At 47.3% G+C, this 18,570-nt stretch overlaps 1 protein-coding gene across 1 annotated transcript in view; it reads right to left on the bottom strand.

Moving 5' to 3' along the window:
• The window catches only part of SUSD2 (sushi domain containing 2), a 28,749-nt gene that overhangs the window by 8,062 nt on the left and 2,117 nt on the right, over positions 1–18,570 (bottom strand). The window contains exons 2-10 of the mRNA XM_032947208.2: positions 13,384–13,585; positions 12,459–12,613; positions 11,585–11,752; positions 9,280–9,454; positions 5,739–5,943; positions 3,792–3,877; positions 2,249–2,517; positions 1,047–1,190; positions 688–846 (exon numbers count right to left, since the gene is read on the bottom strand). Of these exons, the coding sequence (XP_032803099.1) occupies positions 688–846; positions 1,047–1,190; positions 2,249–2,517; positions 3,792–3,877; positions 5,739–5,943; positions 9,280–9,454; positions 11,585–11,752; positions 12,459–12,613; positions 13,384–13,585 (1,563 nt within the window). The remainder of the gene's footprint in view (positions 1–687; positions 847–1,046; positions 1,191–2,248; positions 2,518–3,791; positions 3,878–5,738; positions 5,944–9,279; positions 9,455–11,584; positions 11,753–12,458; positions 12,614–13,383; positions 13,586–18,570) is intronic.

Raw genomic sequence — 18,570 nt, 5'->3', positions numbered from 1 at the left:
ATGTAATATAACCGTTGCCAAATTTAAACAAGACACAATTATGATAAACTCAGCCTCGGCTTTTTCACGTACACAAGTTTGCCCCAGCCACAGTCGTGTGAAAGGTCACTGAAGGTTAACTGCAGTCTAACTGTGCCAGAGATCAGTGTTGTTATCAGTCCAACTTGCACAGGGTCACAATCTGTGCGGTGGCGCTAGGCCCCAAGCAAACCAAAGCTGAAGCTTCGAGACCGCATGCAGCTCAAGGGGCCCCAGATTCTCAAGAAAAAATATGGATTCACACAACATCAGCTCAGATTCAGATCCTAATAAATGTAAATGGCAATTAACATATACATTTAAATTAATCTTTAATCTCTGTCTTGTCTGCAGCTATCTCCTGTCATCGAACTATGTCTCTCTGTCTCTTTTCATCATCTCCTTAATTACCCAGCTTTCCCGTCTCGTCCGTATCTCTCGTCTCATCACACGTTTTATCTTTAGTCAACATTTCTCTCATCTCGCTGCATCCCCGTCTCTTCGTCTACACCACTTCCGTCATCCCACCAGGAGCTCCGTTCATCGATAGATGAGAGCCTCGACACAATTTCTTACTTAGGGGGCCTCCCAATAGGCCAGGCCACCGCCCGCTGCCGCCTGCAGCATCGCTCAAAACCAACAGCCATCGCACCGGGGGGGGCGCCGTACCGTGCAGGTCCATCCAGTCCTGCTCGTCGAAGGCGACAGCGCCCCCGTTCAGCAGCACCTGCAGCGTGCCGGACTCGCGCTGCACCCGCACCTCCACCAGATCGGAGCCGTTCTCCCGCATGGCCGCCGACGTGATGACGGTGGCATTGACAGCGTTGCCTGCGGGCACAGAGAGTTCCACGAACATAAGCGAGCGTGATTTGCCCTAGGCATATTGCCCCAAGGCCTCCGTGGACTCCGACCCGTGAAAGAGTGGGGGGGGGAGGGGGGGGGAAAGAGTGGGGGGGGGGGGGGGGTGCCCACAAATGTGCACCTGTCAGTCTGCCTGTCGTCTGATTGCTGAGAGATGAGCGACGTACCGTCCGGGTCGTGGGCCACGTCGGTGCGGATCTGGACCACGAGGGAATGCGAGGCGGCTTCCAGCAGAGTGTACTCCCCACGCCCGTTAAACGTGATGCTGAGGTTACCGAACGTCAGGAAGTGAGGGTCCCCCAGAGCCGAGCCTTCGCTCGTGACGGGGAGGGCAGGAAAAACACAGTGGACGGATGTCCTCATTGTGATGCGTGCGGAGCACAATCTTCCCAGGCGGGGTGGTCCCCCCACCTGACATTCAGCACGCTGGAATTATCGCCAGCCCTTTTCATAACCCTGCTCAATTGAACAAACAGACTCTGTTGCAACTCTGATCGTGCTGTTTGTTGCTGGCCGCTTGGCATTTTGAGCCATTTGGGCACATGCTCAGCAACTGTGATATTACAACACATATATATAAATAATAACTGCCACTGGCTGAATCTTGACTTAAAGCTTTCGTGACTGCAGGAATTCATATTCTTTGGGTCTTGTGGTAAAGTCACGTAGATAGGGTCAAAGAACATAACAAAATACCAAAAAACTACGACGTTTCGATCGCAACACAAACGGTCGTCATCAGTTGCGATTGAAACGTCGTAGTATTTTTGGTTATCTTAATATTTTCTCTGACCCCATCTACGTGACTTTACCGAAAGACCCAAAGAATATGCCACCGGCTGCGCACTTAAATTAAAATTATATTTTACCAGGTAAGACCCGCTGAGCTATATAGCTCTTTTTCAGAAGCAACCTGGCCAAAAATGATAGCTCAACGAAGTGGCTTACCATCACGTGGACATTTATAGCAGCCAAATATTCTCAAGGCATGTTTCTAAATGTGGAGGGAAAAACCGGAGGACTCCGAGAGAAATCCACGCAACTACGAGGAGAACATGCAAACACCAAATATACAGCAGGCGTCAGGGTCAGCATCGAACCCACGACCTCCTGCATACCAGAAGAGGTAATTAACATCTCGCCCTCGTCCCGCGAGATCCACAGCCGGAGTAAAGGGTGGAGGAGCGTGATGTCAGCACGCTGGACGAGCCCGGCTCTGCGCACGCGCGCACTTTCCCGCTCACGCGCCAGCGAGCCAGCCGGGCAGGCGGGCGAGACAGCCATGAATCCAGCCGGCAAAACTTTTTTTTTCCCCTGGCATCGTACAGCCAATCAGGGCGCCGCTTCCGAAGACGCCCAGGGCGCATACCGATTTTCGGAGGCACGTAGGCTCTGCAGTCGCTGGAGGGCCGATGGTGCATGTAGTAATCGCAGTTGTCCGACCACAGGCAGCAGTAGTAGAAGGTGACGACGTCGTAGAGCCAGTGCGAGGCGGCGGGCACACGCGGCGGGCGCCGGTAGGGCGGCGAGCCCCAGTCGTGGCCGCGGTCCGGCGTGCCGCCCCCCACGGAGTCCACGGTGAGCAGCTGGACGCCGCGAGCGTCGTAGCAGCACTGCTGCCCCGCCGCGTAGCGGGGGCTGCAGCCCGAGGGCCGAGCGAGCGCACGCACAAACACGCTCCGGTCTACCCCGGCGCGCTTCTCCGCCGGGGAAGCCCTCCTGCAGCGTCGGCCGGCTTCGCTTTTCCCGCGGCGCGCGACTTTAACGCCGTCGCGCCAAGGGCGTGCGTCGCGCTGCGAGAAGTGTCGCCGGTTCGAAAAAGGTGGCCAGGCCCAATCGTTTATCGTTTTGTTTTTGTTTTGTTATCGGGCAAGCTAACGGTGAATGGCGCTGCTGCTGCAACAGTGAGCACACCGGACTTGCGTTCCGGAGGTCGCCGGGTCGATTTTCACGCCGTGGCAATTGAAACGATGGTGGCGTTTTTTGTTTAAATCCCCCTCCCCGCCGCCTCTGTCCACCTGGCAGTCTAAATGGGTGCACCACAGTTAGTCGCTAGGCACGTTGCGTGTGGTGGTGTTGGTGGTGGTGTAAAGTGTTGGGTACTCCCACTTCTTCCAAGACGTGTGGCCAGTGTGAGAGAATGGCGTGAGCAGAGAAGTGCTGAGCTGCAGCTCTGCCTTGCACAAAGACGATATTTGTCTTGGCTCAGTAGCAAGGTGTGTTCGCTTATTTAAGTTGGCAGTGCCAACTGTTACTATTTTGCTCAACCATGCCATTGCGACTTATTTGGCTTGCTCTTTTCAACTGCCTCTTACTCTATGAAGGCTTTTCGTATGTATGCACTTCCATCATCGTGCATAAACAATTCTCTCTCTCTCTCTCGCCTATGGAAGCCTACCCCTCAATCCCTGCTCTAAAAACAAACTTCGAAACTCTCTAGAAGTGCATTGTTGTTATGAACACGGTTGTCATTTGCCCATGGAAGGCTCTTTATCGGAAGGATCCCGCCAAGTTTTTCGCAGCAGGGAGCAATGTTGCTATGCGTGATCACAATAAAAAATAATACGCAGTTAATATTTAAAACGTCGGGTTATTTGCCCAATACAAGTTACGTTGTACTATCAATTTTTTCTTTATCTATGGTTGTAAACCGGAGATCCTGGAGTATAACCTCTGCACAACAGGGGGAGAATATACAAACTCCACACAGAAAGGCAATCTAGTTTGTAATCGAACCCGGGGTCATTTTTGCCATCAGGCACGAGTGTTACCACTATGCCACCCGGATGCCAAAATAAGGGATTAATGTGATTTAAAACGAAAAAAACGCTGTGCCGATAAGCGCGCAGTACTGAGAGGGCCCACGTAGTGAATACTGTCGTGTACGTGACACGCATGTGTCACATTCCCACCTTGCTTGGATGGCCCTCACACAGTGGACAGCCCCTTGATGGTACGTGCACTTGCTGCCCTTGTCAATGTCACATCCGTAGTCCGCCTGCGACACACAGGGCCACACTTTCAATTAGCGGAGTTCACCGCATTGGCGGCCAAAGGCCAGACCCGTGACACGGTGTGAAAAACAAAAAAAAACATCAGAGTAATTATTCAACACGGGGGCAAAGGTGGGTAATTAAAGAGCAGTGCACAGCACACAGCTTAATTACGAGATTTATCTGAGATTGGCAAGTAGTATTGCCGTACATTTAAATCAGTGCGCTGAAACAAGCCGTTAATTGAATTTGCCCACCACGAGGGCAGCGTGATCGAGTATCTGCCTTTGCTGCATAGGAACGCGGCAAAAAATGTGTTGACGTGACGCGGACACGGGTAGGATGGCACGCATTCGTGGTAGAAGATAAGCAAAAACGTCAAACAAGCTGGGAGTTACGTAAATAGGTCATGAACCAGATAGCAAGAAAATACGACTTTCAGAAAATGTTGTTTGGTGGGTGGGTATCCGTCGTGAGCGTTTACACGGTCAGGTGGACAGGTCGTTAAAAGGTGCACGTGTGACCATGCATTGATTCAGCAATCAAAGTCCTTTTTCATGCTCATGATACACGCATTGAATCGCGTGCGTGCGAATCGATTATTTACCGTTCATGCAAATTAAATTCGTATCGTGTTTTAAAGTATTATTTAGATTTAACACAGCAAACAACGTCGTACAATTAAGAATATATATTTTAAAGAGAGACAATGAAAAGATGGTAAAAATTAGCCAAAAGGAGCGGATTCTTAAATTAAAATGCGACCAAAAATTGTGACCTCATCAAGTCAATGAGGGGAGATTAATCGATATACGCCTATTAACTCGGTACGAACTTTACCATGAATGTTGTCATGATGATGATTGCCATTTGTGTATGACATAATAAAAAGTCAATTGAGATGACGGAGATTCCTTTGCTATGGATATTACTTTTTATTAAACATAACAGGAGTGAAATGCATTTATCGCTACACACGCAGAAACATACGTCGCGAATCAACATGAGAGACAGGGTTTAATACCGGGTGCTTGTGACATTGCACCATGTACGAGCAACAATAATCTTCATCGTCCGTTTTGCGAAGCATCGTTACGTCATCTTTATCGTGGCAATTTTTTTATTACCCTTAAATATTTTATTTACGAACAAACTTTTAAACAGTCATCCATGAGCTGTGAAATGAGCGATTGGCAACAAAAAAAAAATTCGGAGTAATTGGTGGCACCGCAATTACATCACGTGGTCATTTGTGTAGCTCAAAGAATGTACACATTAATTTTGTAACTCGCAGCACGTGCCGTTTAGATTGTCATGCTTAGAAATACTTGTGGCAGGATTATGTTAAGTGATCTTGCAGTTGAAGAATAATTAGTTCATCTTTACATGTACTAGACAACGACACAGATCCCCCACGTATATACTTAGCAGACTGTTGGGGCACGTGCTGTTAGCGAGCACCTATGAAGGCTAGAACCACGCTCGGCCACATTTGTCTCTCGAGTGGCGATGTTTACACACCGCACCAGGTACTTATTTGAGCTGAGTCGACCGACGGGAAGCCCAGGACCGCTTCAGATAATCGTCACTGGTGTTGACCGTGAGCGGGAATTGAACTCAGGTCACGGGGTTCGTAGTGCAGTGCACTAACTGCGGTGCCACCGCTTCCCACATATGTACTAGACGTGCAGCAAAGCACATGCAACGAAAATGTGAGATACAATAACAGAGTTATGGAAAACTGATATCGCGACAGTCCTCATTTCGTGAAATTCCACATCATATCGCATCATAGAAAATCACATCATTGCGGCGACTAGTTTCATCACGGACCTGATTGCCGGGACTATGGGGACAAAAACCTGCCTGGAATCGGCCAGTGTCCGCCCGCGCCTGGCCCAAAGTGCAAGGACAGTCGGCGATCTCGGGGAGGAAAGGGGGAAGTATGGACGTCTCATTCTCATTCCAAGCCAGGCACTTCTGGAGCGCCCAGGCGGCCGGATCTGCACGGAACTTCTCCTCCAGGTGCCACGCCATCGCGTGATCGTCACTCCACGCCGCCAGCACATTCCTGTTACGCACAGGGACATTGCGGTGGGAAGTTTTATCTTGCGTGCGTATGCCACGGCGGTATTTGGCCAAAAGCTAGCGAAACTAAAAGTTCACATTGAGTAAATATGTATTCTTGTGTCTTTCGGTAAAGTCACGTAGACAAAAAAAATAACCAAAAACTACGACGTTTTGATCGCAGCACAAGCAATCGTCATCAGGAGGCAGGCTGTTACAGCTATTACAGCCTGAGGCAGGCTGTTACAGCCTGCCTGAGGCTGTTACAGCTTACTTCAGCAGCTTTCCCGCTCCTTTTTTTCCCCTCCTGATGACGATTGCTTGTGTTGCGATCGAAACGTCGTAGTTTTTTGTAATTGTTTTGTTATTTTCTTCTAACCTATCTACGTGACTTTACCGAAACACCCAAGAATATGACTTCCTGCAGTCACGAAAGCTTTAAGTCAAGATTTAGTAAATGTGTCTTGTTATATGCACGGTGGGGATGCTGCCCGTGGTCTAATGGTTATCACGCTGGAATTGAAATCCAAAGGTCGCCGGTTTGATTTGATTTTACCAACGCGGCAGTTCAAAGGTGAAACTTTCTTAAATTGCCCCCCCCCCCCCACCGCCTCAGCGGTATGTGTGTTGGGGGAAAGTTTGGGCCCTCCCACCTCTTTCAAGACATCTAGCTAGCGTGGAAGGGCAGGCCAGAATGTCAGAACGTTGCAACAACAAACAATACAAAAACAAGTTAGAAGTGCTTAGGATAGGAGAGGTGAGCAAATCGCTCCAAAAAAAACTATTTTTTGGTATACCAGGTAAAGCGACCTCGCCGCAAAGGACAGCTCACCGAGGTGGATTATGATGTGGAAGGTGAGAGCAGCTAAATACTCTAAATAATCGAATGCGCCTCTAGAGGGGCTCTGTAGAACTCCCTCTAGTGGAGGCCCCTTTGCCAGCACCGGCATGAGAAGGCTGCACCTTTGTGTGCACCAGTGGCACCTCCAAGTTTACTACTTGCGCTGTGACCTTGTAGAGAAATCCGAAGGAAGTGAATAACCCTATAAAGTCACCTGTCTGAATTATTTACACTAAGTAGTGCCTGTCAAGGTCTATTATAGGTCCTGTCTTTTCATGCGTGTTCCCGTCACATGGCCCTTAGAATCCTCTGGCATCGGGACATTTGAAAGACATTAGCCATTGTACAACTACTTGACATGATATCCAGGTCTTTACCTCATGTCTACCTATTGACAAAAGTAATTAAACTTTCTCCTCTCTCACTATAATTAATGTTACCCGTCAAATAAATGCGCGTTGACAAGTGTGACTGATATTACATCGCATCTTCGCGGCGAGCTAATTTTCTTTTTTATTCCATAACAGTCAAGTACCTCAAGAGCAAGGTTGAATTAAGAGCATACATTTGGCTGTCAAAGGAGAGCGTGCAATTAATTGCTAAGCCCAGGCCCACCTCGACTGAGCCTCTTAAACGGAGCAGCACAGATAAGCAATCAGCCGAATTGTATGAACTTTTCGGCAAACACACCGATCATTTGCACATGCAGCAGCATGTCAGGGCAAGCCAGCCACTTAACAACCACTTTCATGAGATGTGCTCGCCGTTGAACTCTCTGATGCGAGTGCACAGCACCATCAGTGCCATTTCGACATTAAGTAAATAATAGTGAACCCTAGTTCACCCAGCTAAGCCTCGTTAAGTCTCAAGACTCGTTCTCGGGAGCAGGGCATTTCGTTGGAAGAGTTTTGCCGTTTCCATCGCTGAGTGTTTTTTCACGAGTAGATATTTTAAAAAAACGGCAGTACCCTGGAGGTGGGGAGCCATGAAAGAAGAGGGTTGCAAGTCTTCAAGCTCCGCACAGATAGATTGCAGGGTTGCCACAATCTGGTGATAACTACGATGCGTCATACAATACCAGGTGCAGGATACACCTGTGGACTATTTTGCAGGAAGTATTGTTTTAGTGATTATCGTGGCTGTTCTGATTTGTTTTTCGTTTTTTTTAATCCACCAAGAAAGTATGCCATAACAAAAGCACAAAAGTTCAGCTTCATTAGCGCTTGGCAAAATATTTTCCGGGCATGGTGATTTTATGGTCTCGTCAGTTTCATGGGTCACCTTAATTACGTGATAAATTATTGTTTAACTGCCAGCGTGAGCGTCAGGAACGTTTCGACTGTAAAGTTTCAACGATTTAAATACTTAGGGCAGGCGTTGTGCTGAGGAATCGACAACACAAGAACGCTGAGAAATACGATCACGTACACAACTCGTGGGTAACTGACATCACGATAATCGTCATGTCATAAACACCTAAATTGTACTAGCTATATTTCGATTTAAAGCTTTCGTGACTGCAGGGATTCATATTCTTGGTTCTTTCGATGATTGCTTGTGTTGCTGTCGAAACGTCGTGAGAATTTTATTGTTTTATATTTTTATTATTTTATTGTTTCCCTTCTACGTGACTTTACCGAAAGAGCCAAGAATTTGTACTAGCTGGTTGTAATTACTGGCGAAACGTCGTACTCGAATTGTAAATGTTGTGAGTTTACTCTCCAAGACACCGGTGTGCTGTACTCGTAACGAATTGGCACTTTTGTTGACGTGATGGACATGTACTGTATTGTGCATAAATGTACCGACATCTCCTGGCCACCTGACAGCTGCAGCCAGCTACATCTGGTTATCCTCAGTCTCGCATGCAACTATTAACCGCATCAGAACATCACCAGGCCGATGCGCAAACGTCTCCTTCATAGACGGAACATTAAAGACAGGCAACAGTAGTGTGACTGCAGCCATGAAATATCAAACGATGGGCAGTAGAGTAAACCACAGTCATCTGCGCTCCTTTGCCAGAGGAGGAAGAGTAAAACTCCACAGGTAAGGCCCACTGAGCTGCATAGCTCTCTTTTAGAAGTGACATGGCCACAAATTATATCCCCAACGAAGTGGCTCATCATGTGCAAAAAGTACCGCAGACAAATACTCCAAAGGCACGTTTCTAAATGTGGATAGAACAACCAGAGGACCCGGAGAAAAATCCACGCGACCACGGGGAGAACACGCAAACTCCTAATATGCAGGCGGCAGGGTTGGGATGGAACCCACGCGTCTCCTGCATACCAGCAAAGGAGAAGTTTGCATCTCGCCACCATGGCGAGGTGACATTGGCATTTGGCTCACGAACATATTGCCAGACGCGAGGACAGGATAGAACCAGGCTAACACCCTGCTTCGCTTCTGAGATCCGACATCAGCGGGGTGCATTCAGGGTGATTCGGCCACGGGCAGCGTTCGCAACGGACGGTGTTTGCCCGAGACGCCGCTTACGGTTGCCCGTCGCTGTAATTGCTGGACGCGATTCGGAGCATGCCGAACTCGTAGACGGAGAACTCGGGCAGCGCCGGCTTCGGTAGGAAGGTGAACGAGCCGCTGTTAGCGACGTCCCGAGCCAACGTGTACAGGTAGAGCCACTGGGCAACCCACGCCGCTCCGTACGCCTCGCCTGAGGAAGAGACGTTCGCGTGAAGCCCGCGAAAGAGTCACTTGCATTCGCGCGGAGAGCGTCACGCAACGTGATTGAATTATCACGGAGATTATTGCGGCGACAGAAATTGCGCACGCGATGCGTCACTTTTGATTTTTTTAGTCTGACGAGATTCAATTTGGTGGCCACAGACTTATACCTTCACACACACACACAGACATGAAAGGAAAACGGCAAAGACCCTAAGTATAGCCTTAACGGCATGTTGGAGCGACTGCTCTTGGCGAGCGATTGTTGAGACCGTTATGGTACAGGAGGGGGGTGGCGTGGCCGCTCCCACCCTGACCACCTTTGCCTCCTCAGTGCTCAGCTTATCTTATCTAGATTTACGTAGCGCCCTATTCCAAGGCACTTTACAGCAATTATTCAATTGTACATAAGGTGATAGTGGTTGAGATAAAGATTGTAAAGGTTGGCTACGTACGATGCGAAATGACTTTCACATACATACAAAGGGTGCGGTTATTAAAAGTGGTGCAGTTATGGTGACAGGAAAACAGTTGGGAGTGATTACGGAGGGGTTTGGGTCGTGATAGGGGTTGGTGTAGGGGTAGTGATATGGGTAGGGGTAGTGATCGGGGTTGGTGTAGGGGTCGTGATAGGGGTTGGTGTAGGGGTAGTGATATGGGTAGGGGTAGTGATAGGGGTTGGGGTAGGGGTAGTGATATGGGTAGGGGTCGTGATAGGGGTTGGTGTAGGGGTAGTGATCGGGGTGAGGTGTAGGGGTAGTGATAGGGGTTGGTGTAGGGGTAGTGATATGGGTAGGGGTAGTGATAGGGGTTGGGGTAGGGGTAGTGATATGGGTAGGGGTCGTGATAGGGGTTGGTGTAGGGGTAGTGATCGGGGTTGGTGTAGGGGTAGTGATATGGGTAGCGGTCGTGATAGGGGTTGGTGTAGGGGTAGTGATTTGGGTAGCGGTCATGATAGGGGTTGGGGTAGGGGTAGTGATATCACGACCCCTACACCAACCCCTATCACTACCCCTAAGGCCGAGTCTTAAATAATCCACCCACGTGTACTTACATCGACAAGACAAGAAAAAGACTCCTGTATATCCTGAACAGACTGTTGGGGCAAGTGCTGTTAGCGAGCAGCATCTATGAAGGCCGGCACGGCACACGAGGGGGTGGGTGGCCACCACCACGCCCGGCCGCTTTTATCTGCCGAGCGACGATGTTTACACACCGCACCAGGTACTCATTTGAGGCTGAGTCGACCTAGAGGAGGCCCAGAATCGATTTAGATCATCATCAGTGGGTTTGGCTGTGAGCAGGAATCGAACTCGGGTCACCGGGTTTGGAGTGCAGCGCATTAACCGCTAGACTATCACTCCCCATCGACGTACTCACATTCACATACTTCTATGACCGCATATACTTGTACATACACACATTTACTCAAACACAGACACATATTCATACATGCACGCATACACGTGTGTGTGTGTGTAACATATAAACACATTTACTCAATCTGCAATTGCAATAACAACTATTTGGGATAGTTTTCATGAGTTGAATTTTTATGACTATAAGGATTCAAAGGTCAACTGAGTATGCACAACCAGATACGAATACAAAACGATAAATTTGGCTGTATAAATTCGGGAAAATAGCAGAAATATATAGTTTTACCTCATAAATGGATTTAGACTGCAATGGTTAGGGCACTTATGTGAATGAGTCCAGACAAAGAACCCTGACTTTGTGACACACACACACACACGAGTGTAAGAAAGCAGGAGTAGGCAAAAGACGGTGAACCAGGGGTACTGACAGAGCAGTGAGGGATCAGTAAGAGAATGGATTGAGGCTGAGCGAAGCTGTGAAACTCGCTCAAGAAAGAAAACCGTGACTGAAATTAGTCCGGGCCCCATCGTTGCTCATCAGCCAACAGAAGGGACGGATAATGACGTGCTCAGCTTTCTTTTCCGCGTGAAGCACACATCCGGTAGTCAGGCAGCACCGTGGTAATCCATCACACACAGACACACACACACACGCACGGGTTAAATGAGGCGCAATTTGTATAAACTGCATGCGCGCGGGGCCACAGACTCGGTCTAGTCGGGTGGCGATGCGTGCGTACCCGTCTCCCTGTAGCCCCACACCTCCACGTTGACTGCTGGCGAACGCAACTTGCTGGCGTTCCAGTTCAGAGTCAGCTTGCCCGCGACGCCCGGCGTGCCGTAGTACTGCCAGTGCGTGGCGTTGTGCATCTGGGCGGCAGCACCCCCTTTCACCTTGCCGGGGTGCACTGCGGCGCGTGGGAAAACGAGAGCGACGGGCAGAGTGCGAGCGAAGAGGTTTGGCCGAATTTGACGATGTGATCAAAAGTTTGTTCTGAGCGTCACACTGATCAAAACTCTCGCAGAGCCGTGTTCGAGAATAGCCCGTGGAAACAGGACACAGGACTGCTTTTGAAATTCCTTCAAGTGACCTACCTCTCAACCACGTAATAAACTAAAGCTATTTTTATTTTACCAGGCAAGGCCCACTGAGCTACATAGCTCTTTTTCCGAAGCGACCTGGCCACGAATGATAGCGCAACAAAGTAGCGTGGAAATGTACAGCAGCTGAATACTCTGAATGCACGTTGATTCTAAATGTGGAGGGAGAAACCGGAAAACCCGGAGAAAAATCTACGCGACCAGAGCGAGAGAGAGAGAGACACGCAAACTCCGAATATGCAGACGTCCTGCGTAGCAGGCGCGAGGCAGTCAACATCTTTCCACCGCGGCGCCCTCTGCCACCCAGGTGGCCTGGCAGGTGCTCACCTGCCACCCAGATGGCCTGTCAGTTGCTCACCTGCCACCCAGGTGGCCTGGCAGGTGCTCACCTGCCACCCAGATGGCCTGTCAGTTGCTCACCTGCCACCCAGGTGGCCTGGCAGGTGCTCACCTGCCACCCAGATGGCCTGTCAGTTGCTCACCTGCCACCCAGGTGGCCTGTCAGTTGCTCACCTGCCACCCAAGTGCCCTCGTGAGGGAAGCTGAGCCCCCCGTCCACGGACAGCTGGAAGGGGATGCGTCTCGTCTCGTAGACAAGCGGGGAGACGCAGTGCGCGTGTCCCTCTCCGTCCAAGTGGCCGCCCACGTCCACTTTGTCCTCGCCAAACCTTCGAGTGAGTGTGACGTGGACGTCAAGCCAGAATTGCAGGTGAAATTACCGTCGTCGGTTGGGGAGCGCTGTCACAAAAAAATGGGCAATGTGAGATTGCCCTTGATTCACTTGAGCGCTTAAGCCGACGCAGGTACGAGCAAAATGTAACGTTGCGTGCGTAACAGTTTTCAATTAAAAACCGTGATGGATAAAAAAATCTTCGACCAACAATGAAATGGCAAAAAGAATGCAGTTGCTACGCTCATTCTACAGTTTGTCCGATGACCAAAGTCAAAATTTAATTAAAGGAATGTTCATTAACGAAGCTGCGTTGACAAAAGATACGTGTTGATCGAGTGGTAATACTTTCAATTTAACATGTATCACTTTCCTATTCTTTGGGTCTTTCGGTAAAGTCACGTAGATAGGTGATCATGCCTGTGCCCTACAGCTCTGCTATGTGTTTTCGAGTTGTTGGGCACGATGTTCGACGTTTTGCTCCACGTGCATAGAACTTCTTCGCGAACTGAACTCAAGATACTTCAGAAACTGACTTGGAGAAGCACCCACCACACGATAGTAAAACATCAGGCATCGTGCCAAACACGCAAACGAATCAGAGGGCCATGTATCACTTCATTTTTGTCTTTGCAAACGAATTAAAAATGTTCTGACTGCAAGTGCTTGAAATACCACAGTTTACTCTTTAATATGCAACGCTTGTGACTAACACTGCACGTGCTGGACTGTTGTTATTATTGTTGTTATTGTTGATAATTTACACACCGGCAGATGACGCCTTGGGTCCTATTGAAGCGAATGTTGATGATTTTTAAGTCGTCTCCGCCCACATGACATCCTGATTTTGGGGAAATTTCCAAACAACGATGAGCAAAATCAGGGCAGCAGCTGTCCAGGGCCTGGCAGGATGGGGTGCAGGAGCAGTCTCCGAGGGTAACTTGCCCACAACGACTTGCGCAGTTCCCCTCTGAAAGACAACGCACGCACACCAGAACACACAAGGGGGCAAGCAAAATCAAACTTGAAACTGAATTATGCCTAATTCAATATGTCATTGCAAATGTAAATTTCAACAGAATGACGTGTGTTATAAAATGATGCTATTAATTAATAAAAAAAAAACTGTTGTGGTCAAAATGATCCGTATTTGTGTTTGGGTTCGGCCACGTGGTTGTTTTGTGGCGAAATTATTTTCACTAACCCTCCACCACCCGGCAATATGATCACATTTACAAAGATGTCATTTATATGTGGCCAGAATTTATACAATTTTAAAGAATAAAGCTCCAGCTCACTGGTGGCATAAGCCTTCTCATGACTGAATTCAACATCAACACATGACATCTCATTCAAATTGCTCTGAGCTTCACCGGGCAGTGAACTCATAAACCGAGTGCCCTGCTTCATCTGACTGTGCTGACATATCCGTTGTAACACCATCAACTTTCTGCGTAATTTAGTTTTATTGCACTATTATGTTTACATATATACGATGACAAATTCTATACCTATTTCACTGCTATTGCCTAGTAGCAAGCAGGAAAATAACTCCACTTGAGTCCACCAGAGCAAAAAATCCCATAGCATGTGTCCAGAAAATTAAATTTCTAAATTGAATATAGCACAACGTACTGACCCGATCACAATCAATGGTTTGTGTGGGTAATGAAAAGTCCGTGCCGTGATATATTAGCACAATAGTGGCCAGCAGTTTACGCATGACAGACGCAAACACTCACTGTTTGAACAATGACAAACGAAAATGAATGAATTTCATTATGAAAATAAGCACCTTTATTTCTATTCAGTTATTCACTGGAGCGGTCATCACGCTAGTATGGCCACATTTTTATGAAATTAAATGAAAAATATATGCCAAATTGGCAACAGGCGATCGGCCATAATTCTCATACAAGGCCAGTTGTTGGCATATTCAAAGCTTTATGCAAAGCCTTGAATCTACAATTACTACTTTAAAATATAATTGCATTTTATTATAATTGCTATATAATCTCTTTGTCTTTTCTGGCATGGAACAAGGACTTCTGAGCTGAGCTGGACAGCTGCCTGTGGTATAAAGTGTCGGGAGAAAAGACGTTATTTGTAAGTTAATGATCTCAAATTGAAACTGAAATTAAATTGTACTTTTTAGCGGACTTCGAGGTCTATTCAGTTTTACCACCCCAATTTTATCCCAATTGTGTCATGCCATGAGATGAAGCATCAGTGAGGATTTATTGCAGCGCAGCGGAAGAGGATGCCACAGAGACACATCTGATATCCCTTTCAGTCACCTTTGCCCCATACGGTAAGGGGGCAGTGCTTTCCCACACACCCCGTGCCGCAAAGAGCAACGTTCATCGCATGACAGCTAAACCGATTGTGTTTCATTCTCATCACTGAACTTCAAACTAATTGAGTGCAGAAGCAAATGTATCTGAGACGCTTTGTGCAGACGTTAGTGACCAGGTCGACGCCATCAACTCGCCACGCCTGAAATTTGGTTTTAAAAAATCAGAGGCAGCTGTCCAGATTTAAGCCCAGAATCTCAGGGGTGCCAATTCAGCACTTTGACCTCTTGAGTTACCAGATCACTTCATTTATTTTTAATATTTGACAAAAGGCGTGCTTGAGTCGACTTTTAAACAATGCGATTTGTATTTATTAGCTTTACACGAGTAATTCAGACGACTGAGTGTGATTGGATTTTGAACCTGCAATCATGTAAAGGACCCTGCAAATAAATAACAAAATAAATTAACAATCACGCCAACAAGCATCTCGTGAGATTGCACGAACGGGCTCACAGATAATGCAACATTCTGGTAATAGATTTCCACACTCGTTCAGCAACAAACACCGCGTCCATCGTTCGAGCATCACATAATTTCTGTTCCACGAGACTCACTGCAGAGCATTGGTCTATCTCAACAGGGGACTCACAGAAGCACAGCTTCTGGTCTTCTGTGATGAACCCACTGTGATGGGCCCTATGCGAGACCAAAGAGAGCCCCGTGTGGCTTAACCCAGCAGAATGAATACTGAATAGACAGATGCGGCGGTCAGAGGAGGCAGTTGCGAGTTATGGGGAAAACAGCGAGCCCCAAAATATGACCCGGGCTTCTTAGGGCATAGACGCTCACATCTAACCACGGTTTCCAGACTCGTCAGGAACCCTGACATTGGATCGGTGCAATGTTACACAATTTCGTAATTTTGCAAGCAATGTCACACAGTCTTCACCCTTACTGCCCAGTTTACAACAAGTAATGTCGGTTGATAATTGCCCGAGGAAACGACCGGATAGCTACTATAATTCAACGACTGGATCAATTTCAGTGGTGATCGTGTGGATATTTTCACATTGTTATTATCCTGCCACTACAAATGAACACCTTGAGGTCGTCCCGATGTACATTAAATGAACTTTGTTGGGATGCGGGTAGCCTTAGTTTAAAAGTGATCAGAATTTGGAAGATTTCAAACTTCGTTTTTTTTGTTTACATTGCACATGTTAAGGCTTCATAAGGGAGATTAGTGTTAGAGCGAATGCGAAAGATGCCGGACAGATTTAATTAAAAGTAACCATTTCCAAAATTATCACACTTAAACAGGCGTAACCGAATCTACTTGAACAAAAAATCGTAGATTCTTTCGAGTTAAACAAAATTCAACAGATACCAACAATGAATGGGATCACGCTTGCATATTAAAACACATTAATTTCACCCTTTCAGCATCATTCTCGGGTAAACGCTTATCGATTTTTGTCAAACCCTTGCACCCTCTGATGTAATGGGTTTTAGCTCTCTCCCTGATATATTATGTGTATTATGTTGACTAACCAGTCACCCCGACTTGTCAGCCACCCTTGTCAGTAAGAATCGAAAACAGCAGCGTGCGTGCGTGTGTGGGTGCAGTGTTTGCGTACAACAAGGGCTGTTTACTAATGTGCTTTCGTGGAGCCTGGAAATCAACGGGAGAACAAAAGACGTCTTAATTCTGCCATTGGAAGCTGGTCAGACCTGCAATAATGGCTGAATCAATATGGTACAAAACACAAGTCATGTATTGTTACATTGATATAATTGATGTCGCCCATTACAACGTCGCAACTCTCACTCGACGTGCATTAATTACTTCATTGTAGGTTATTAAAGTTGTTTGGCGGCCACGATGATGTTTGCATTTGTGATAAAGCTTTGCAAGTGCCAATTGTGCAAAGGCAATGTCTAAAATGTGCACTGGTCGTTGTTAAACTGTACAGGACAACTCCTCTTTATCCGGAAACCTATTACCCGTGATTCCTATTATCTGCGGTGGCTGTAGGGTCGACGAAAACTCCTATTTTCTGTGGCAATTTTTGTCGTACTATTTGCGGTTATCCGCGATTTTACCCTTAACGCGCAGCAAAGTGGCTTCCTAATACTCACTACTTTTAATACCCGCCGGTTATCTACAGGTGAACGAATGTTACGCCATCACTCCTATAGTCCGCGATTTGTGTTGTGTGTGTGTGGATAAGAGGAGTCCGCGAATAATGGAATCCCCGATATTCAACGTGGATGAGCGGCGTTCTCCTGGGCTTGCATTTGTCGCTTTGACGGGCAGTGTTGGACAGAAAGCCGTGCCAAATTGAGCCAACAGAGCCAGCCATCTCGCCAGGTTTCCTCCAAAATACACGAATAAGTATAGCCCTCGAATGCCCACAGAAGTGCGAGTTGGTTTTGCGTGACATTTTTTGCGAGTATCAAAGTGTGAAAAATAAGAATAGGTGTAACCCTTTCTGGCAATGAAACGGGTGTTACGATGTTTAAGCACCAAACAGATACCTTTCGCGAGGAATCAAGTACTGCATTAACCACACATCACTTGTGGTGAATATGCAAATAAACATCGTGTGATCGCAACCAGGCACAACGCACGCTCACACACAAAAGAGAATGTTACTTAATCACTCACCCACATCGGTGATGGTAACCGACTCTCCCAACAACACATTCTCTCCGCAGCACAAGTGATATGCAGTGTCTTGATTTGCGTGTTCACGGGGGAGACTTTGATACACTCACAACCGCATACAGAACAGTAATAGTTACTTTATTCGCACACAAGTCCACACAGCCCCGGTGCACATCAGCCATGTTCAGACAGACCCAACTCTCCCAACACCCACTTTCATAATCTGTCTGTGCACAAGAAGAGGAGGGATGAGGTTTTTAGTGCCTTCGCAGGCCACACTTTATACACTCACACCACCTACAGAATATTTACAAACACGTAAAGACACGCACACATAGGACACATCGGTTATGGTCAGACACTAATGCCAACCCTTCCCCCAACACCTACTGCTATCATAAAATTCACTGTGTAACAAATATATATTTTTGTTCCTGGGTAGTAAGTGTTATTTTCTAATTGCTTACGCCTCAAAAGTACAGATAATGGGCTATTATTCCCCACAAACTTTGCTTTTGTGACCAGGACAGTGATATTTTTATGTACCTATTTTCAATGAGAACACGTGGTCCGTACATAAAGTCCCGGGAATAATAACACACACACCATTACACACACACCAACACACACACCAACACACACACACCAACACACACACCAACACACACACACACACCAACACACACACATTACACACACACCATTACACACACACATACACACACACCAACACACACACTACACACACACCATTACACACACACCAACACACACACCAACACACACACATCACACACACCATTACACACACACATACACACACACATTACACACACACCATTACACACACCATTACACACACACACCATTACACACACACACCATTACACACACACCATTACACACACACCATTACACACACACACCAACACACACACCATTGCACACACACCAACACACACACACCAACACACACACACCAACACACAC

Source organism: Petromyzon marinus, chromosome 5, assembly GCF_048934315.1.
Source record: "Petromyzon marinus isolate PM22_M1 ecotype Great Lakes invasive population chromosome 5, UKy_Petmar_22M1.pri1.0, whole genome shotgun sequence".
Taxonomy (NCBI): domain Eukaryota; kingdom Metazoa; phylum Chordata; class Hyperoartia; order Petromyzontiformes; family Petromyzontidae; genus Petromyzon; species Petromyzon marinus.
The sequence above is the reverse complement of the archived record's forward strand: the minus strand, read 5'-3'. Positions and strand labels throughout refer to the sequence as shown.